Below are 22,944 nucleotides of genomic sequence, written 5' to 3' on the forward strand. Positions count from 1 at the left end.
ATTTCGTAGAAAGACTGGAAAACTGTTCAATTTGTTCAGATAGCTTTGCCAGTAAACCATGATGGGATTTAAGGGGAGTGAATGAGTCACTGTCCATAATGTAACGTAGTGCTATTGTGATTCCCCTTCCGCCCCGAGATGGTGGGCGGCGGCGGAATCCTACCAAAATCGTGGATAATTCACCAGAACTTAGCCGCAGATTCTAGGTTTTTGTCTAGGGAACTCCATTCTTCCTGTGTGGAGACCCGACTTCATCCCCGCTGTTTGAGTGGCCGTCTTCCGCCTGGGGAGCTCGAGCGTCGCTGGTGGACGTGTTTCCCCAAGCGCAACACCAGAGCCCACATTCCAGAACTACGAACTGTGTGGTGCCAGTTTCTATCCCCCCCCCCCACCCCCACCCCCAACCTAAGCTGAGTATTACTGGAAAAAGACAAACTGTCACAGAAGAGGGTGACGAAGGGAAAATTGTGGGTGTTCCTCATGTGGAAGAGGAAAACGAACAGACTTCTTTTCTTTGTGGTGTAATTGTTAAGCACTGTATCGTGTCTGATTTGTTAAAAGTATTTGGAGTAAATGTTTTGTATCTGTTTATTCAAGGCTTTTGTTTGGATAAAGGTGAGAGCGTGAGAGAGTTGGCCATAATTTTAGTTTGAAAAGTTGCACGCGACACACGCGCGCGCGCGCGCGCACGTACACATTCCTCAGCTCCTCTTTAATGTTGCTTCTGCCTGCTTCTCCCCTCTTTAGTTCATATCCATTCAAATCATGTAGTCATTACTCAGAATTTCAGAGTTTGTTTATTCCCATTAACTCTTTTGAGTCATAGAGAAACAAGGAAACATGACAATAACAGGATGACGGCCACAGAGGAAGAGCGAAGATAATCTAAAAAGAAGAAACAAAAGGAGGGATAATACAAATGGGGAAAAAATAAAATGACATAAAATAAACGGCCAAATTTAATCATCAGTCTGATACAATGCAATAGGAATAGCGAAAGCAATACTCCATAGACAAATGCACAGATCACAACTTAGATTTACAATACGGCTCTGTATTTGACTAGTTGAGCCTGAACTGGGAACTGAGGGGATGGTTGTAGCACAGCAATAAAAATGACATGGTGTAACAAAATAAAATACACAATAATTTGTTATTTTAGCACCCCGTGCCAGTAATACTAAAATTGATTTGATATATACAGGAGAGAAAAAGACCTATAAAAAAAAAAAATGTGATCATGCAATTACAAATAGATATGCACGGGATGAAGTGGCAAGGTTAACACGTCAATGTTGCGACTTGGGCACGTAAGGGGGCACAACTCTGCGGCTGACGTCCACCAGGGCGCACAGGGCGAAGTTGTCGGGCGAGTTGTTGGCCATGGTGTGGTAGATGATCTCCCCTTTGTCTTTGTACACGCGGAGGGCGTGGCCGTTGCTGTTGCCATCCTCTAGCAAGGCCATGAGACCCTGGGCCACTTGGTCCGCCCTGATGATGGTCATCATCACTATCATCGTCATCATCATCGTCATCACCGTCATCATCATCGTCATCACCATCATCATCATCATCGTCATTATCATCGTCATCACCATCATCATCGTCATCATCATCATCATCGTGATATGGATACATATCCTAGGCGCCAATCCTTGGTGAGAGACCAAGCTCTAAGTGCCTTACTAACACGGAGTCATTTGCACAACAGGCAGCCTACCTGGCTGGAGTCGTCCGACAGCTGCCATAAGACGCGCGCTCGTCTTTTTGCCGTTTTCTGTGTCATTCAGTCAGGTCTCAGGCACACACACACACACACACACACACACACAAACGCAAACACACACACAAACGCAAACACACACACACTCTCTCTCTCTCTCTCTCTCTCCAAAATGAACATACAAAATGTGTGCCGGTCTTATTTTTCCGATGTTTCAAAAACAGTAACAAACGAAAAATTAGTAATAAAGCTTCTTTTTTTTATATTAGTATTATTGTGTTGTTGTTGTGCTGAATTGCATCTTCCTATAACATCTGCAGGCGGACAGTTAGGCTGAAGAATTATGAGACCTGGACAAATCCAGAAGGATGGTGGAGGAAGGGGGCGGGGGATGAGGAAAGGAGGGATGGAAGGAAAGAAGGGAGGTGTAGTGTGCTGCAGCGTCTGAAGCCTTGATCAGAAGTTAACGTAGGGTTTATGCGAAGTTCGGACACCTGTTCTCCTCCTCTTCTTCTTCTTCTTCTTCTTCTTCTTCTTCCTCTTCCTCTTCCCCTTCTTTTCTTATTTATCAAATACAGCAGAAGTGGTAAAGCGTAGCTCAATCAGTCCGCATGTTTAGATGCCGCCTCCTGGAAAGTGAAACTAAAAGTGCAGTTGTTGTTTTGTTCCTATAAAAATATGCATGCTGTTGTTGTTGTTGTTGTTGTTGTTGTGTTGGATTGCAGTTTCCTTATACGTCTGCAGCCAGTAATCTTGAAGAATTACGTGATGTGGACAAATCCTGCTGGAGGGAGGGAAGGAAGGGAGAAAGGAAGGAAGGAAGGAAGAAGAAAGCTAGCATTCAGCGAGCAGCGGTGATGTACTGACGGCTGACGGGCCAGCTTGTTGGCGTGGTGTGTACAACTCCAGTGAGGGAGCGAAGGGAGGGAGGGAAGGAAGGGAGAAGAAAACTAGCATGCAGCGAGCAGCAGCAGTGGTGTACTCACGGCCAGTGTGTTGACGTGGTGTGGACAAATCCAGAGCGAAGAAGGAAGGATTTGTTGTATTTGTATTTCTTTTTATCACAACAGATTTCTCCGTGTGAAATTCGGGCTGCTCTCCCCAGGTAGAGCGCGTCACTACACTACAGCGCCACCCATTTTTTTTGTATTTTTTTCTGCGTGCAGTTTTATTTGTTTTTCCTATCGAAGTAGTTTTTTCTACAGAATTTTGCCAGGAACAACCCTTTTGTTGCCGTGGGGTCTTTTACGTGCGCTAAGTGCATGCTGCACACGGGACCTCGGTTTATCGTCTCATCCGAATGACTAGCTTCCAGACCACCACTCAAGGTCTAGTGGAGGGGGAGAAAATATCGGTGGCTGAGCCGTGATTCGAACCAGCGCGCTCAGATTCTCTTGCTTCCTAGGCGAACGCGTTACCTCTAGGCCATCACTCCACTAATGGACGGAAGGCAGGAAAGAAAGGAAGGAGAAAGCTAGCATGCGGCGAGCAGCAGCGGCAATGTACTCACGGCTGACGGGCCAGCGCGTTGACGTAGCCCTGCCACTCGTCGAAGGGCAGCGTCACTTGCTCGGGCACCATGCGGATGATGGGGGTCTCGATGGACTCGGGGCAGAAGGTGCACCACCTGACGCCCCGCTCCGGCGTGTGCGGGTCACTCTGCCGTCAGTCAGCATCAGGTGTGCATCGTCATCATCATCATCATCATCATCATCATCATCATCACCATCATCATCACCATCATCACATCATCACCATCACAACCATCATCAGGTGTGCAACATTTTCACCATCAGGTGTGCATCACCATCAGGTGTGCAACATCATCAGGTGTGCATGATCATCACCATTAGGTGTGCATGATCATCATCATCATCATCATGATCAGGTGTGCACCATCACTATCAGCAGGTATGCATCATCATCGTGTACACTTTATCAACATAAGGCGTGCATCATCATCATCAGGTGTGCATCATCATCATTATCAGGTGTGAATCATCATCATGTACACATCATCAACATCAAGTGTGCATCATCATCATCAGGTGTGCATCATCATCATGTGTGCATCGTCACCATCATTATCAAGTGTGAATCATCACCATGTACACATCATCGACATAAGGCGTGCATCATCATCATCAGGTGTGCATCATCATCATCATTATCAGATGTGAATCATCATCATGTACACATCATCAACATAAGGCGTGCATCATCATCATCAGGTGTGCATCATCATCATCATTATCAGATATGAATCATCACCATGTACACATCATCAACATAAGGCGTGCATCATCATCAGATGTGAATCATCATCATGTACACATCATCAACATAAGGCGTGCATCATCATCATCATCATCATCAGGTGTGCATCATCATCATCATTATCAGATGTGAATCATCACCATGTACACATCATCAACATAAGGCGTGCATCATCATCATCATCATCATCATCAGGTGTGCATAATCACCATCATTATCGGGTGTGCATCATCATCATCATTATCAGATGTGAATCATCATCATCATCATCATCATCAGGTGTGCATAATCACCATCATTATCGGGTGTGCATCATCATCATCAGGTGTGCACCAGAATAGCACCTCAGCATCATCGGATGTCAGGTTAAAGACTAAAGGCCCCATGGCCTCTAAGGCCATCGGGGAAGCGATCTCACATCCACTGTGTCTTGGGCTCGGCATGGGAAGGTGGGGCCCAGTCACTGATGCATACACACTGGGAAGCAGGCATGTATATCCATGCGCGTGTATGCTCACGTGCCCGCCGGCACACACACACACACACACACACACACACACACACACAGAGTACTGTCTCTTTCTCTTCTATACAACCCCTTTCATCCTCTCTACCTCTGCATACACTCACACACACGCACACATACAAATACATATAGACGCACCATACATATACACACATACACTTACGATTGCCGACACACACACACACACTACTCACCGCCCAGCTTAGTGTGTACCCCACTATACCATGCTTTGTTGATGCGTACGCAGGTATACCGGCACAGTTATGACGTATTCCTGTCACAAAACAACTGCATTTCAATATTAAGACACTGCTACTACTACTACAACTACTACTACTACTATAGCTGCTGCTGCTACTACTACTACTATGGCTGCTGCTGCTTCTACTACTACTACTCATGACGATGATGATGATGATGATAACGATGATGATGATAACGATGATGATAATGATAACAATAATGATGATGATGATGACGGTAAACATTGGCGAGTGCGTGGCGTCTGTGCTTCTTTCGGCTCTCTGCTTTTTTCTTCTTCTTTTTTTATCCTGGGCTTTTGTTGTTGTTGTCGTTGTTGTTTAAACCAATGAATCAACAAACAACTGGATACGTTGACTTTTTTTTTGGCCCAGTCAATGAATCACTGACGTAAAAATTTAAAAAAATCACGATGAGTGTGGTGGAACCCTTAATCCATAAGGCTGCTACATGCCACGACGACCGAGCAAAGCGTAACAGCCGCACAGTTGCATTTGCTGATCAACAGACTTCAGTGGAGATCTCACAGCCGTACACATAGTTAAGTGAAATTTCACATGCATCGAAATCACAGCTGTTGAAGAAGGCTGTCGCGTGTCGTGTCCATCAAAGCAGCAAAGAAAGCGATTCAGAATTAATGACACGTTAGCCAGTCAGTTAGTCAGTCAGTCGAAGAACACATACGCGCGCGCGTGCGCACGCGCACACACACACACACACACACACACACACACATATGAAATCTTACCCCCATTGGAAGCCACGTTCAGGATGACACCACCCCGGCACACACACACACACACACACACACACACACACACACACACACACTCCATATTATGAAATCTTACCCCCATTGGAAGCCACGTTCAGGATGACACCACCCCGGCACACACACACGCACACACACACACCATATCATGAAATCTTACCCCCATTGGAAGCCACGTTCAGGATGACACCACCCCGGTACACACACACACACACACCATATCATGAAATCTTACCCCCATTGGAAGCCACGTTCAGGATGACACCACCCCGGCACACACACACACACACACACACACACACACACCATATCATGAAATCTTACCCCCATTGGAAGCCACGTTCAGGATGACACCACCCCGCCCCCCTCGGTCTGTCCGCATGTGCTCATAGGCCAGCACACTGCCACGGATAGTGCCCCCCTGTCAGAAATCATTATCATCGTTATTATCATCAACGTCACCGTCATCGTCGTCATCATCATCATCATACAACTGTTATCATCATTATCACACATAATCATCCTTATCATCATGATCATCATCACCTTTATCATCATCATCATCATCTGCATGTCAAAGAGAAAGTTCTGACGATCGCGAAAGCACGAGACTGGAGTCTGTGCTGGAGAGAGAGAGAGGGCGAGAGAGAGAGAGAGAGAAGGGGGAGGGGCGTTTGGGGATTAAAGGTCCCATATATCAAATTTATGACCATCTGGAAAATGAATTCATATCAGCTGTGTCTCGGGTTCGGCCCCGCCCTCTGATACAGAGCCCATGACACAACAGTGGATACAGGGCATAAATTCAATTGCCCCTAATTGCCGGGGAAAAAAAAAGCTATGGGATGCCCGTTAACTGCGAAAGGAAATGGCTTCAGTTTGATGGGAAGGACACCGAATGACAGGACAAACCTGAAACAACTCCAAAACAATGCTCAGCTCTTTGGCTTTTTTTTTTTTTTTTTTTTTTTTTTGCGGGGGGGGGGGGGGGGGGGGAGGTGTTACCTTTTATTTTATTTTATTTTTCTTCAGCCTTTTTTTTTTTTTTTTTTTAATGCAGTCGGTGGCTTAGTTGTATGCCAGTTCGCCAAAGAAGCGAGAGAATAATGATCGAACCCCACGCTCGGTAGAATTTTCTCACCCTCCACTATAGACTATGAGTGCTGGTCTGGGTGCTAATCATTCGGAAGATATGATTAAACCGCGGTCCCGCGGTGTGCAGCATGCACCTAGCGCAGGAAACAGAACCCACGGCAGCAAAAGGATTGTCCCTGGCAATTTTTTTTTTCTATTAAAAAAAAAAAGAAAATAAAAAAAAGAATTCCACTCTGATAGTAAAACAAATACCCTGAATACTGAACAAATGTGTGGCATTGCATAATGGCGACACGTTCTCCTCGGGGACAGCAGCCCGAATTTCATGCAGAGAAATCTTTGTGACAAAAACAGTAGTGCAATACAATACAATACAATACAATACAATAGCTGAAAACATTAGAAAACTTCTCTTACTCTCTTCAAAGCATTTTACTTCCAATATTAGCTAAAGCCTAGCACCCCCGCTTTTTTTTCCTTTTTTTTTTTTTTCTTTTTTTTTTTCTTTTTTTTTCAGTTGCACTGTGTGTGTGTGTGTGTGTAAAGAAACGGGTGCTTGAATCAAGGAGAAACACACACACACACACACACACACACACACACACACACACACACTTAATACTCAAAACTAATACTCAGTGATAAAATAACGTCTCACCAGGTTAACGAGAATGCTGGTTTCATAGTGGGTCTCGTTGACTATGGCAGCATTGTTGATACAAACGTCAATGTTTCCCAGTATCTCCACCGCTTTTTTCCAGACCTCTGTATGGAAAGAGAGAGAGAGAGAGAATGAATGAATGAATGAATCTTTATTTTCCAACGGTGAAGATATCAGCATTTTGGCCGACTTATATATCTGCCGTTGTTCTAAGAGACACACAAACATATACACATGTAAAATTTGTTACACTCAATATATGTATAACGTACGAGGATAACACAGCGTGAAACTGAGAGACACAGCATCACTCACATCTTTACGAAACGGAAGCGAGTAACACACACACACACACACACACACACACACACACACACACACACGGAGAGAGAGAGTGTGTGTGTGAGAGAGAGAGAGAGAGAGAAAGAAAGAATGAACGAATTAATTAATTAATGTTTATTTATAAATAGGCCATAGCCCCTCACGAAAAGGTATTTGAACAGCAACAAAAGACAATAACATAATTTGCTGATAAATAAGCAATGGAAAGAAGACTATGAAATGACTGTTTCTCTAAATCTGTAAGCCTTGTACAAAAACAAGGAAAGATTACGAGAGAGAGAGAGAGAGATGCACAAGCGATACATGGGACAGAGCATTACACAAACCACTGCTACCAATCATTGCTACCATAGCTACAATTTGTACCACTATCATTATCATTTTCATTGCAACGACGATCATGTTAACACTATTGATTAATTAAGCACTTTGTGAGTCAGAACATCAATTTGCAGTGCCTTTTTACCCTTAACTGACCATTAAACTGTTGGTCATTCTTTTAATCTGTGCCTACTGACCCTTAAACTGTTGGTCATTCTTTACATCGCAGGGTAGAAAGGTCACGACATCCTTGCCATAGGTTTTCTGGAAATCGCTCTCTGCGGCTCTGCCGTTCTCCTCTATGATGTCACAGAAGACAACCTGCGAGAGAGAGGGGTGATATCTATATATATATATATATATATATATATGTCTCTCTATATATCACACACACACACACACACACACACACACACACACACACATGTTAAAGTTGAAGGAAGGGAAGAAGGGGTTGTTGGTGTGAGGGAGGGGGGAGGGGGGTGAGGAGGGGAAGGGGGGGGGTAGAATGGGAAGAGATCAGGGGCAGAGGACAAGTGCATACTCCATTCTCTCCCCGTACCATAAGCAGGGTCTTTTAGTAAGATTAATTGAGGTGTTTATTTCCCTAACTAAAGCAGCACACCTGGAACACACACAATATCAAAACCCAGGTCAAAACAGCACCAAAGCATATGCCACCAGCATTGCCATTAATTTAATTTAACTCACTCCGGACGAATAGTTTTCTCCCTTGCTTTCCTCCTGCAGACGACCCATATGTTAGGGTGTGGGGGAAAAAATCACCAAAAAAATGTTTTTTAAACACAAAGTAACTGAATGAAACTCCCTGTACTTTACCCACTGACCCCCTCTTCTAACGTCGTGTGTACGCCCACCCACCCCCCTCCCTCTCTTCACAGCCCTCAGAAGCTGAGTCACTGTCAGTACCTTCTTGCTGGTAGCTTTCTTCACTGCAGATACTTAATTCAACGTCTTCATCATCCTCGTCGATGTCGAAACCTTCAGTCTGAAGCATTTCAATCACTTCAGCAGCATTAAAAATCCGCTGTCGTGATCTAGTTTGCTCAAAAAATTCCCCTTGTATCACCTGCGACACCATTTTCGATACGTATGCAGATTAGCTTGTCATGTGGGGTACCAAGGTGAACGGTGTACAGTGTACAGTCATGGAAACCTCACGAAGAAACTTTCCATTCGACCCTTGACACGTTCGCGATGCCCTGTGTAGCTGAGATTTTTATGCTACCCCATGAGGAAAACGTGCACAAAGTTTTAATTGCCGAAACCGCAATAGCGTTCCGTCGTCCGGAACGCTACCTTACGTCAGGAACACTATAGCGTTCCATCGTCCGGAGTGAGAGGCTGACATAAAAGGAACATCAATATGTCGTCTGGACAAATTAAACGACACCACAATTACCCTTCTCCATTCCTCATTCAATCAATGCCTAGATGTATACTCTCTTCTCAACAATCAGTCACTGGCATAAGATAATGTGCACCACCCTGTCACATGTACTTAAAGCTTATGACAAAGTGTCGCTGATCTCTGATTTGTTTATTTTCAGTTGTTGGTTTTTTTTTCCTTTCTGCTTCATTTTATCTGTTTTGCACCACTAGTTTTGTTCTGATTAGTACCTACAATGTCACTAGAGCTTTACAGCTAATGTCATTAAACATTTCAGTGTCCAGTGCTCTCTCTCTCTCTCCCAGCCCCCAACACCTCGTCTGTCCACCCCCCACCCCCACCCTCCCCGCCCCTTCACCCCTTTCCTTCTCTTTCTTCTCTCCATTTTTCTTTAGACCTTTGAATAAAAGGGGTCATAAACACAAGTCTGCTCTCTCTCTCTCTCTCTCTCTCTCTCTCTCTCTCTCTCTTTTTTTTTTTTTTTTGTTGTTGTTGTTGTTGTTTTGTTTTTGTTTATTTGTTTGTTTGTTTTGTTTTATTTTGTGTAACTCTCACCTTCGATCCTTTGGCCAGCAAAGCATCCACAACGGAGCGTCCAAAGCCCCTCCCCCCTCCCGTCAAAAACACGTGCTTTCCTTTCACGTCGTAAGTAGCTGGTGCAGGGGCAGTGGCACTGGTCATCGACATCTTGCTTCCTACTAGCAATACAATCATGCGTTGATATACTTGGCTTTGTGAACAGGCACGATTGACCCAAGCAGACGTTCGTTAGAACTCTTTAATTTATTTCCCAAAAAACTTTATCCCTCAACATGCACCAGGAGTTATAGCCCTTTAGCTATTAGTAAGATCCAATATTACCGTCTCTATAGACGACCGTATTCATACACAATACGCTACTAGTACACCTACCTGGTCTGCTTACTAGTGAGGCCTTGCTGGTACAGTGTGTCAAAAGGGTGAGAGAGAACGATTGTGTACGATGCTGGGTAGGCGTGTTCTGTCTTTATAGTTGCTGGGCGCAAGTGGCCTCAATCCAGGTCAGTGGCCGGTGCATCGTGGTGGGTCCAAGTCTACTTGAACTTTGCTCAGGTTGAGTACCGATACCAGGCGAGTAGGCTACCTTTCATACAAAAAGGTATGATATGAGACTGTAGTCTCTCTCTCTCTCTCTCTGGATTACCATTCAAGAAATCTGTTCTTCAGCTCTTTATCCAGGCCACTGATAACAGGTCATCCCATGGAACACCATACTACAAGCGCCAACACTTTAACCCATATCAGCCGTGCGTCAGTCCCATAATTATATTGGACACCGACTATCAGCTGCTATCAGCTGCAAACTTGGAGACATTTTGTACTGCACTAAACAAATATGAATGAAGGGGTACTGTTGGAAGTTGATAATGACATGTTGGAATTGATTTCCTTCATGATCTTTCCAACATGGCAGCCATTGTGGTCGAACGAGAGGTAATATGACAAAGTGATGGCAATTTTACAAAGATGATGTTATGTTTCTTTCTGAACTCCAAGTATCTTTCTAAACTCCTCGATATCTATACCCCGTCTCGCCAGTTCCGTTCTTCCTCTGATACTCGACTTCTCAGGATACCTCACGTCAGAAGTAAGACCTATGGACACAGATCGTCTTCTTTTCAATCGCCAAAGACGTGGAACAAGCTCCCTGATAACCTCGGTCATTCTGATTCCCTCGCATCTTTTAAATCTCGTCTCAAAACCCACCTTTTCCCTCAGCAATAAGTTCAGTTGTGGCAGGTCCACTTCCTTTGCGTTAGCTGTGCTTGACTATGTGTGTATACATATGTATGTGTACATAACTACATGCATGTGACAAAATCTGACCACAGAAAACCTAACAACTCACAGGCTTGCCTTCTGTGGTTCACAACTCCAGAATTCACTCCCAGTATCTATTAAACAGCGCGAAATCATCACGACTTGCAAACACACACAAACACACACACACACACACACATACACACACACCATTATTTTCCCATCTTCTCCAGTAAATGATTTGGAACAAATCCCACAGTTATAAATCACTCTCAGAAAGTTTTACCTTGTTTGTTTTTTTGTTTGTTTGCTTTTTGTATCATCCCCCCCCCCCCCCACCCCCACACACACACACCTCTCTCTTTCTCTCTCCAGCTCTCTCTATTTCTGTAACCTTTCGCTGTCTTGTGAATATTTTGATTTCGTTTCTCTTTGCCCTGATGACTGATGTAAAAAATATTTTAAAATAGTTTTTTTTTAAATAAATAAAGCATGTGCATGCTTATTCCACTTCCCTCATCAAAAAAGATTCATGCGTTCGTTCTCTTTCTGTCGTTCTACATGTCCCTTCTTTCTTTGTCTGTCTTCCCTCTCTTTTCACACACACACACACACACACACAATCTCTTCTCCCTCCTCTTTTATTCTTCTTACGACAATATATATACCCACTGCCTTATGTTTTCGTGTACATGTGCATACACATGTATTTTGTATGCATTTATTGTTCATTATATGAATATGTATTATTGATCATAAATGACGTCATTTCTCTGTCTCTATCTGTCTCGCTCTGTCTCTCTTTCAAACTCTCCATTGTTCCTACAATTGTTTAAACGGCGGTTTTTTTGTTTTTTTTTATTTGTTTGTTTGGTTTTTTTGTTGTTTTTTTTTGGGGGTGGGTGTGTGTGTGTGTGTGTGTGTGTGTGTGTGTGTGTGTGTGTGTGTGTTTTGTTGTTGTTGTTGTTGTTGTTTGTAACATGTGCGTGCTTATTTACTTTTTTTTTTTTTTTTTTTTTGAACATTCTCTTGACATACATTAATTTTTAGGCCTTGTTCTCTCTCACCTCTCATTCTCTTTCAGCTATATAGAGCTGTCAATGTCACAATTACCGTACTCAGTATTCATGTAACCATAACTTAGGCTGTGTGTGCGCGCGCGCGTGTGTGTGTGTGTGCGCGCGCGCGCACGCGTAAGTGCGCATACACGTGCGTACGTGTGCGTGCTGACGTGTGTATAATATCCATGTGTACTTGCATGTGTGTGTGTGTGAGTGTGTGTGCGTGTGTGTGCTTGTGCGTGCGTGTATGAGGGTAAGAAAACGTGCATACTTGCATATCTTTGGGAATGCATATTCTTTTTCTCAGTATCTCTCACGTGCGCGCACATATATAGTACACACACACACACACACACACACACACACGCGCGCACACGCGCGCGCGCGCGCGCGCGCAGTTGACAAAAGTTTACACAATGGTATAACAATCAGCGTGTAATATCATACACTGCAAAACATGTTAAAACACACACACACACACACACACACACACACACACACACATATATATATATGTGTGTGTGTGTTTCAAACTGGTATCACAGATAAGTACATCACCTGATATTAAAAAATAAAGTTATGAGTTTGTTTCCCTTTTCAAGTTCAATTACCTGTGTACAAATTTGCACAAACATTAAGCATACACACCCAAGCATGGGACAGATTCATCTTGTGACTCCTATCTGAGCATCGAGAAATATATTCAAGTGCATAAAAATCTCAAAAATGAATGATAAATGTGCAGCAACTGAAAAATAAACTGATGGCAAATTGTATGGCATCAGCAAAAATCATCAAAACACATGTTTCAAACTAACATTCAAATGAACTTGTTCTTGTTTTTGTTGCTTACAGTCCAGCCGACCGCACAGGGCCATATCAGGACTGTCAAACCATACAAATGCACGACCGCATAAACTCAAAACTGTCAGATCTATTTAAAAAAAAAAAAAAAAAAAAAACAACAAAAAAAACACCGACACAAAAAAAAAAACCCACAAAAAACACACTAAGACAAACCCATAAAACATAGTTCACGACACAGTATCCCAACCATTTAGCTCCTTATGGCAAATAAGACTAGGCCATGCTGAGGATGCTAGCCATTCCGCTTAATCTATCATCCCCAGATTACATAAAATCGTAGCTAGAAAAGGAAAAAAAATTTCTTCAAAGCCAGCCTTGTCAGCCGCCTTTGGCATGATAGACCATTCAATCCTTCTTTCCCGGCTTCATTTTTTTACATTTGGTATCAACGGCACTGTTCTGGACTGGTTCAAATCTTATCTCACTGATCATCGATTCAAGTCTGTCATTGTTGATTATTTCCTATCTGAACCCGTTGAAATCGAACATGGAGCCCCACAGGGATCTGTTTTAGGCCCAGTGCTCTTCACACTGTACACTGCTCCTCTCGCTGAAATTATCAACCGCCATAATGTCAGTCATCATTCTTATGCTGATGACACCCAACTCCAGAGGAGTGATACCCCTGAAAAATTGTGGTCGCTCTTGCGAGAAACATGCAACTGCTTTCTGGACATAAAAACTGGATGACTCTGAATAAGCAACAATTAAACCCGGACAAAACGGAAGCAATGATCATAGAAACTAAACAAAAACTCTCTTCCATCACAACTGACAAAATCAAACTTGGCAGTACATCCATCCCTCTTTCCAGTTCAGTCAGGAACCTCGGCGTTGTCCTTGATAACACACTGTCCATGCAAAAATGCAATTGGAATGAACTCCCTCTTTCGCTTCGTCAGGTCTCCGCACTCAGCTCTTTCGAGTCTGGCCTTAAAACCCACCTCTTCCCAAAATAGCCTCCCTTCCCTGGCTCTTCCTTGTCTTCAGTTTTTCCAGTTTTAGAGCTATGCATGTGTGTGAATGACTGGTGCGAAAGCGCTTTGATTTGTCTCTGCACAAGATTCAGCTCTATATAAATATAATTATTATTATTATTCAACAAAAAATACATTTTAAAATGGTCATATATAGGCAAACAACACTGCAGAATGGGCAGGTAGTGCCTATCCCAGTGTTAACATCTCACTTACTAATCGCCAGAGAAAAACAGCGGCACAGATAGTACACCATAGACTGCAAAAGAGAGGGGGAAAAAGTCAAGGCTTGCTCGAAAAACGAAAGGGCAATGGACTGGAATGGCAGAAAAAGTTGACAACAATGATGAAAGAAAAAAGGCAGAAACAAAGAGAGTGACAGAAAGGAGGAAGTTTCTAGCACTGAATTTCCAGAAGGTGGGGATGCTATTTACACTGAAAGAACCCCAGACAGATCTATGTGATATATGATATACAGGCCTGTACATGCAAACTCAACAACGCAAATATAAATATCTTTTTTACACAGTTTATATGACAAGTGAAAAAACCTGCGAAGGAAAGACACACACTTAAGAGTAGGTTTGCATGGGATGAACAGTCAATGTGGAACAGCTGGCTTACTGGTAATAGAAACAGACAGTGCCATTGTTCCCCCCTAGGATTTCTAAACACAACATAATTTACCGAACATATTGGGGAGGACAGGTAGAGACAGTCCCTAGAAAAGAGAATGGAATGTCAGAGTTCATTTAAAACTGAACAATGGTAATCTGAAATTGTATCCTTGTTCTTGAGGATAATCAACATGACAATCAAGAAATATCCACCTTGACACAATCATAAAAAAATGTTCATCATTCTATCAGTATAACATAAAGACCATGACATGAAAACTATAGTTTAACAACCAACAACTTTGGTCAAGCTTAAATGCTGTGTCTCTTACATGAGCATTTGTCACACATTTTCATATTGATCACAATATTTCACACATGAATGCATGGATACATGTATCATTCACTGCCAATATAACACGCAAGAATGATAGCAAGTCACACACAAATCAAACTCCTTCTGTGTAATATATATATATATATATTCACACCAATGGATAGATGAATAGATAGATACAAAAATCATCAATGGATTATGGACAGATGCAGAAATCATCAATTGATAACGTCATCAAATCTAAGTTAAATAAGTAGCAAAATGGACTGAGTTATTAAAATTAAAATGAGTGTGGGTAGGTTCTTTTTTTTCTTCTTCTTTTTTTTTATCTGTGATATGGCAAAGGTTAAAGTTTATTTTTATCATGGAATTTAGTGAGAAAAAAGTCTTCATGCAAATGTAATTTTTGGTCTGTGCACTGTGATGTGAATCATGGGATGCTGCACTTTAGGTCAAACAGGAAATTTTCTTCCTAAAATTACATAATTATTACAAAACGTACACCCCCCCTCACCCCCTATCCCTATACATAACCCATATGCACACACACACACACCCACACACACCCACACACGTTAAACTGAAGATAAAACACGCGCACACGCACACGCACACACACACACACGTGTGTATATATGTGCGCTTTTCATGTAGTGTCACACTCACAGTGAAATGACATGAACACACACACACAAAAAATGTACATGTATACAATGTATTCATTCAGTTTTTGTTTTCGGTTTTTTTGTTTGTGTTTTCAATATCATTATCAATCACTTCTTCTCATTAAAAGATGACAGGCAACAAAACAATGAAAAAAAATGGGAAGAAAAGGAAAACAAGATATATAAACTGGCAGAGAGGGCTGGGGCTGACAAAGAGAGGGAACATAAACTCTAAACATATATGTATCAAATATGACAACAACAACAACAACAATAGCAAGGAATCAAATGAATCTCAAGGCAGCCAAAATAAACAAACACACCAAAAAACAACAACAAAAAAAAGAGAATCTGTATCATGTATACAAAATGTGCCGGGCTCCGGTCCGACTTTTGGATGTACCGCGCAAGCGCGGAACTTGGGTCGGCTCTCGATGGCGCTTGTCAAAATAAGTTGCACGTCAATACACTGGATCACAAAACCCAACCATTCTCGTGTTGTATGTTATTGTAACGTTTATAATTGTGCACAGCCACGCCACATGGTGGCAGCGGTGGGATGGTGACTGGTAGGTTTCCTAACAAGTGAAGGTACGTAAAATATCTGATCTTTTGAAGCGAAATCTATCGACACAAGACTCGAACTACGTCATTGCCATTTTGTTACATTAGCGTGTCACAAATAGATGGTGTTCTGACATTGAAAATTGATAGTAAATATTAGTTGCTTCGGTGCCGGACGTGGCATCATGTTGGTCGTTCGCTGAACGAGCGCCGACTGGCCAGGTCCTCAACATTAGGTTAGGATTAGGATAGGTAGTGCTCTCCCTAGTTCGTTGATGTAAAAGATCAAGATCAATTGTCAAGAAACGGACCGAAAATCATGTCGTTCAAGCCTCCTACTAATTTTGACTTTACCTCTCCTGAGCAGTGGCCTACTTGGCGACAACGATTCATGCGTTACCATACTTGCACAGAACTATCAAGAAAGTCGTTTGACATTCAAGTTTCTTCTCTCATCTATAGTATGGGTTCAGAAGCTGAAAAGATATATTCAACATTTACTATCCACACAAACTATCGTGCTGATCAAGATCCCCCTGACCCACCAAACACTACATTTGATGATGTTGTCAAGATGTTTGATAACTACTTCACGCCAAAGAGAAACATTATTCACGAACGCGCAGTTTTCCACAAGCGTACCCAGCTCCCAGGTGAAAACGTGGAGACATACATTCGTGCACTGTATGACTTAGCTGAACACGCTGATTTTCCAGACAAAGAGTCCATGATTCGTGACAGAATGGTTGTAGGTTTATCAGATAGAGAATTGTCAGAAAAACTCCAGCTACAAGCAGACTTAACCCTGAAAGATGCTACACAGCTAGCGCGACAGTATGAACTTGTGAAGCAGCAATTGACTTCACAGCGCCCTTCTTCGGTCGATGCAGTCCGTGGACAGCATGGACGCCACCGTGGTGGTCACCAGAGAGCAGCCCAGGGCACAGCCTCACACAGCGTCACACCTCGAGGCCAGCATCGTAATCCGCGTGGTCGCGGCCCCCACCGTGGAGGAGGAAGAGGTGGCAAATGTAATAGATGCGGGAGAGATGCACATCACAAAGAAACTGATTGCCCAGCGAAAGGAAAAGAATGTCGTCATTGTGGAAAATGGAACCACTTCGCCATTGTGTGCCGAAGCAAAGCAAAAGAAGCCGACGTCGTAGAAGATTTGACAGACAATGAAAACAACAACGAACAACGTACGTTCTTCCTTGGAGCAGTGGACAGCAACATCCCAGCATGGTACGCACTACTCGATGTATGTGGCACACCTTGCAAGTTTAAGATAGACACTGGAGCAGACATTACTATCATGTCCCACAGCCAGTACAAGAAGCTTCATCTCGCTCCACCGCTCACCCCTGCTAGAGCTGTTCTGAAGTCGCCGGGTGGTGTTCTGAAGACAGCAGGCCAGTTCAAAACTGGTGTGAAGCTGCATGGTACAAAAGACGCCATGTCACTGCACGTTGTCGTCGTTGATGGAGATATGGATAATCTCCTGAGTCGGAGTGCATCCATTGCACTGAATCTCATCAAGCGCGTTGAGAGTGTTGAACAAGAGATCTTTGGAAGCATGTTAGATGGGCCGCCAGTCCGGTGCCAGCCAGTGAAGATAGCCCTGAAAGAAGGAGCTCAGCCTTACAGCATTTCAGTCGCACGTCGTGTTCCCATCCCTCTCCTTGATAAGGTGAAAACAGAGCTAGAAATGATGGAGAAACTTGGAATCATAGAAGAAATCACAACGCCAACAGATTGGTGTGCGCCAATGGTTCCAGTACAGAAGAAGTCAGGCCAGATTCGTATCTGCACGGATTTCAAGAAGCTGAACGAGGCAGTGAAACGTGAAAGGTACACCCTGCCCACATTGGATGACTTGCTGCATAAGCTGAGTGGTGCGAAGGTCTTCAGCAAGTTAGACGCAACCTCAGGCTTCTGGCAGTTGCCGCTAGATGAAGAAACGGCAAAGCTTACCACCTTCATGACGCCAAATGGGAGATATTTCTACAAAAGGCTCCCGTTCGGGATCTCGTCAGCGCCAGAGATTTTTCAGAGAACAGTTGAAGAAATCCTCAAGGGCATAGATTGCGTACTCTGCTACTTTGATGACATCCTCGTCTTCAGTGAAGATGCCAACTCGCATGAAAAGCACCTGGACGACGTCCTCAAGAAACTGCACTCCCATCACCTGAAGCTCAAAAAAGAGAAATCACAGCTGAGACAGACCGAGATCGAGTTCTTGGGCCACATCATCAGCGGAGACGGAGTGAAACCCGACCCAGGCAAAGTTGAGGCACTGATGAACATGCCAGACCCCAAGAACGTTACAGAGCTGCAAAGACTCTTAGGTCTCGTCAACTTCCTGGGCAGGTACGTCCCAGATCTGTCATCAACACTGAAGCCAGTGACTCGGCTCCTGGAAAAGGACACAGCATGGTCATGGGAAGCACCACAACGTGAAGCACTGGAGAAAGTGAAAGCAGTACTCACCTCTGCACCAGTACTTGCCTTCTTCGATCTGACCAAACCAACAACAGTGAGCAGTGATGCTAGCAGTTACGGTATAGGCGGAGTCCTACTCCAAGAACATGACGGAGTCCAAAAACCTGTAGCCTACTGTTCACGTACACTCACCAACGCTGAACGCTCATACGCCCAGATTGAAAAAGAGTGTCTGGCAGCCGTCTGGTCATGTGAAAAGTTTTCCAGATATCTCGTTGGCTTGGAATCCTTTCAGCTCCAAACTGACCACAAGCCCCTGGTGCCGCTGATAAACGCAAAGGACCTCCAAGACACTCCTTTGCGTTGTCAGCGACTTCTCTTGAGGATGATGAAGTTCAATCCGCGTGCATTCTACGCTCCTGGCAAAGATCTAGTCGTCGCAGACACTTTGTCCCGTAGCCCATTGTCTCAGGCGTCCCAGAAAGAAGATTTCCAGGAAGTTCATCAGGACATTGAAGCACATGTCGACTTCGTCAGGTCAACGTGGCCAATGACAGATAAACGTCTGGTTCAGATCGCAGCAGAAACAAGCCGTGATAGAGTTCTCAGCGCAGCAGTTCACTACACAGTTGCTGGATGGCCCGTGTACCAAAACGACGTAGGTCCAGAACTACAAGAACTGTACTCTGTGAGAAACGAACTGAGTGTTCACAATGGCCTCCTGATCAAAGCAAGCAGAATCGTGATGCCAGCGTCAATGCGCGCTGAAATCCTTGATAGGATACACGCAGGTCACCTTGGTATCCAGAAGTGCAGAGAAAGAGCAAACTCCTCAGTCTGGTGGCCTGGACTCAGCAGAGAGATTGCAGAGAAGGTACAGAAATGCACCTACTGTGAACAGCGACAACCATCGCAGAAACATGAACCTCTCCAGCCTACCCCTCTCCCAGATCGCCCATTCCAAATGGTCGGAACTGACATTTGTGAAGTGAAAGGCCAGCATTACTTAGTCCTGATTGACTATTTTTCTCGCTACATTGAGATTGCCCACCTGCCAAACATGACAACTGACACTGTCATCAGTCGGCTGAAAAACATTTTCGCCCACCATGGCATACCAGAAACGCTGATGTCCGACAATGGCAGGCAGTTCACCTCGGTAGAATTCCAGAAGTTTGCTGACAAGTGGAATTTCACTCACTGCACAAGTAGCCCATATTTCCCAATCTCCAACGGAGAGGCGGAGAGAGCGGTAAAAACTGCCAAACGCATCTTGGACCAAGAAGATCCGTTTGAAGCTCTCTTGTCGTACAGAGCGACACCTACAGGCCCAACAGGGGCCAGCCCTGCAGAACTCGCGATGGGACGTCGACTGCGAACCACCCTGCCTACCCTGCAGTCGAACCTGGAACCTCAACTCTACGACAAAAATGCCGTCAAGCAGAACGATGCCAAGGCCAAGTTCAACAACAAGAAGAACTTCGACAAGCATCACGGAGCCGTCTACTTGCCCGAGCTCCAACCTGGAGACCATGTCCTCCAGAAGCTGGACCATGAGTCCCGATGGTCCAATTCAGCTCGAGTTGTCAGTCAGGTTGCCCCCAGATCCTACCTGATTGAAACCCCTGCTGGTACCCAGTACAGGCGAAATCGCAAACACCTTCGCCTATCCCACTCCCTCCCTGCAAGTAGCTTTACGCAGAACGCTACTTATCCTACTCTCCCACAAGTGTCTGGACATCAGATTACTGTTCCTGGTCCAAAAGTCCCAGTTGAAGCCAGTCCCCCAATCCAGGGACACCCCGAGGTCAATGTCCAGACCTGCCCACCTGATCCCTTACCCCCAGCTACCCCAGTGGCTCATTCTGAAAGGCCACCTCGCCAGGCAAGAAGCCCTGCAGCCAGCCAGCCGAGCCCGCTGCCCAGCCAAGCCGGTCCTTCGCCTGAGACGTCGCCGGTTCCAGTCCAGACAACCCGAAGTGGGCGTGCTGTTGTTCTTCCAGCACGCTATAGACGCTGATGCAGCCATGCCATGCCGACGTGGTCAACGCACCATCCTTGATCAACGCCGAGACCAGATGTCTTCCCGAGGGCATCGCTGAAGTTCAAGTTCTAAGTGAAATGAACATTCATTGAGATCTCCCCTCTCGGTTATCACAAAGACTCTAAAAAAATAATCTTAGCATTATTCGTGAATGCTTTTTGTCCATTTCATTGAGGGGGAGATGTGCCGGGCTCCGGTCCGACTTTTGGATGTACCGCGCAAGCGCGGAACTTGGGTCGGCTCTCGATGGCGCTTGTCAAAATAAGTTGCACGTCAATACACTGGATCACAAAACCCAACCATTCTCGTGTTGTATGTTATTGTAACGTTTATAATTGTGCACAGCCACGCCACACAAAACAAAAAAAAAAAAAAAAAAAATGATAAACCAATCTCTCAACAGAAATAGACCATCTCTCAACAGAAATAGACCAATCTCCCCAAAATTCTTTATTCGTATTTAAATATATATCCATTACAGCTGTATGAATCGATCCCCCCAAATCTGAATCTACATTTAACTCATACACATAAATATAGTTCATCATTAACAGTTCAAATGAACCTACCCCCCCCCCCCCACCCCCCACCCACACCCACACACACACCCCACCCCCTTTTTTTTTCTTTTTTCTTTTTTTTTTTCAAAATCTGAGTCTGTATTTCATGAATAAATCATTAATAAAAAATAAACCAACCTCATGTTCTTGATTCCAACTGGTCAGCAATCAACTGTACAGCAGAGTCTTTGCAACAACAAAGAAAAAATTCAAGAGTGAAAAAAAGAGAAGAAAAAATATAAATAAAAAATTGGGGGTTTTTTGCTGTTTTTTTATTCAAGTGAAGAGGATGAGTACTGTGCAAGGGAATGGCTTGATTTGGAATGAAACTGACCTCGTTACCTATACAAAAATATTTGATTATCTCTGAATCAGAAACTGTTAAATAGCTGACATTAATTAAGACAATAAATGTGAATAAAAGAAACTGAATATAAAACAAATTCATCAACATTCACAGACAAAAGTCCTGAGAAGATCAAATCTAACTCACTCTGCAGCATACTGAGCCTCCTCCTTTAAACATCCCTCAATCACAGTATCAGCAGCTCAAGGAGGCATCACTGCGTTCAGTCAAATCCATATATGCTACACCACATCTGCCAAACAGATGCCTTACCAGCAGCGTAACCCAATGCGCTTTATCAGGCATAGAGGAAAAAAAAATAAAATAAAATAAAAATAAAAAATATATAATTAATTAATTAAAGAAATATAAAATTAAATAAATGAATAAAAAAATAATAAATACATAAACATACTAATAACAATAATAATTATAAGGCACAAAATCTTGATGAAGCCAACTCTAAACGCACAACAACAACAAAAGAAAAAAGAAAAAAAAGAATGCACAGCCCTCAATCGCAATCAAAGCAAAGCCATGGTTGTCTCATTTCCAGAGGAATGACCCACAAGTCCCTTACAGCACGGTACTGGTTCTGGTGGAAGAGCGTCAAAAAAACCAGGAAGTGACTGGAAGTCTCACCCCCTGCCCCTTTCTCCTCTAGCAGACCTTTTGTAATGGTCTGCGTCAGTGGGTCTCACTATGAGCAGCATACACTTTGCACACGTAAAAGAACCAATGGCAATGTATTCATGACAGGTGTCTCTGACAAAATCCTGAAAAACAAAAAATCAACAAATGTAAAAAATTTTTGCTGAAACATATTTTTAATGAATTTTTCAAGATGTTCATTGTGTATCTGTGCCTGAAACCACCTTTTTTTTTTTTTTTTCAAATGAGATGTAAACTGTAGTAGACCATATGCACTATGCAGCCTGCATCATTTAAGTCAACTTTAGATTTTTTTAACATTTCATGAAAACATACCTGCTTTTCATTTTATGACTTTTTAGGACTTTTTAGTTGTATGAATTGAACTGGTCCTTGACTTTTAAGTTTTTGTGATTTCTGTACAATACATAATACTACATATTTCATTACAAAAGTGTCAAACAATGCACTGCTCAGGCCTTGAAAGCCCACCAAATGCTGGGGAAAAGAAAGAGGTGAGCATATATATATATCTTTATGGAAAAAAAAAAATTAAAAAAACAGAAGAAATAGACAGTATTACCTAAGACTGGTGTAAGAAACTTCTTTCAAACATCCAGAAAA

At 43.4% G+C, this 22,944-nt stretch overlaps 1 protein-coding gene across 4 annotated transcripts; it reads right to left on the bottom strand.

Annotated features, from left to right (window-relative positions):
- Window positions 1-784: 784 nt before the first annotated feature.
- LOC143296024 (15-hydroxyprostaglandin dehydrogenase [NAD(+)]-like) lies at window positions 785-22,718 on the bottom strand. 4 transcript variants are annotated; one of them, XM_076607768.1, is made up of 8 exons: window positions 21,462-22,718; window positions 9,945-10,087; window positions 8,176-8,299; window positions 7,313-7,419; window positions 5,884-5,980; window positions 4,721-4,800; window positions 3,234-3,382; window positions 785-1,491 (listed from the first exon to the last, which is right to left on the bottom strand). In XM_076607768.1, exons 2-8 carry the CDS (start codon window positions 10,074-10,076, stop codon window positions 1,290-1,292), a joined length of 891 nt encoding a protein of 296 aa, XP_076463883.1. In that variant the 5' UTR covers window positions 10,077-10,087; window positions 21,462-22,718; the 3' UTR covers window positions 785-1,289. The 4 variants fall into 4 exon arrangements, with proteins under 4 accessions (XP_076463883.1, XP_076463881.1, XP_076463882.1 ...); XM_076607766.1 differs by lacking the exon at window positions 21,462-22,718 and adding an exon at window positions 10,302-10,379; XM_076607767.1 differs by lacking the exon at window positions 21,462-22,718 and adding an exon at window positions 10,302-10,367 and having other exon boundaries at window positions 9,945-10,084.
- Window positions 22,719-22,944: the final 226 nt, after the last annotated feature.

Source organism: Babylonia areolata, chromosome 21, assembly GCF_041734735.1.
Source record: "Babylonia areolata isolate BAREFJ2019XMU chromosome 21, ASM4173473v1, whole genome shotgun sequence".
Taxonomy (NCBI): domain Eukaryota; kingdom Metazoa; phylum Mollusca; class Gastropoda; order Neogastropoda; family Buccinidae; genus Babylonia; species Babylonia areolata.

Bases quoted from the DNA above. Each gene is read 5' to 3' on its own strand.
- LOC143296024 (XM_076607765.1), bottom strand. From the start codon at position 10,103: ATGATTGTATTGCTAGTAGGAAGCAAGATGTCGATGACCAGTGCCACT. The intron at 8,300-9,944 runs GTGAGAGTTACA...TCTCTCTCGCAG, and splicing joins TGCTGGCCAAAGGATCGAAG to GTTGTCTTCTGTGACATCAT. The intron at 4,801-5,883 runs GTAAGATTTCAT...GTTTTGTGACAG, and splicing joins GAACGTGGCTTCCAATGGGG to GAATACGTCATAACTGTGCC.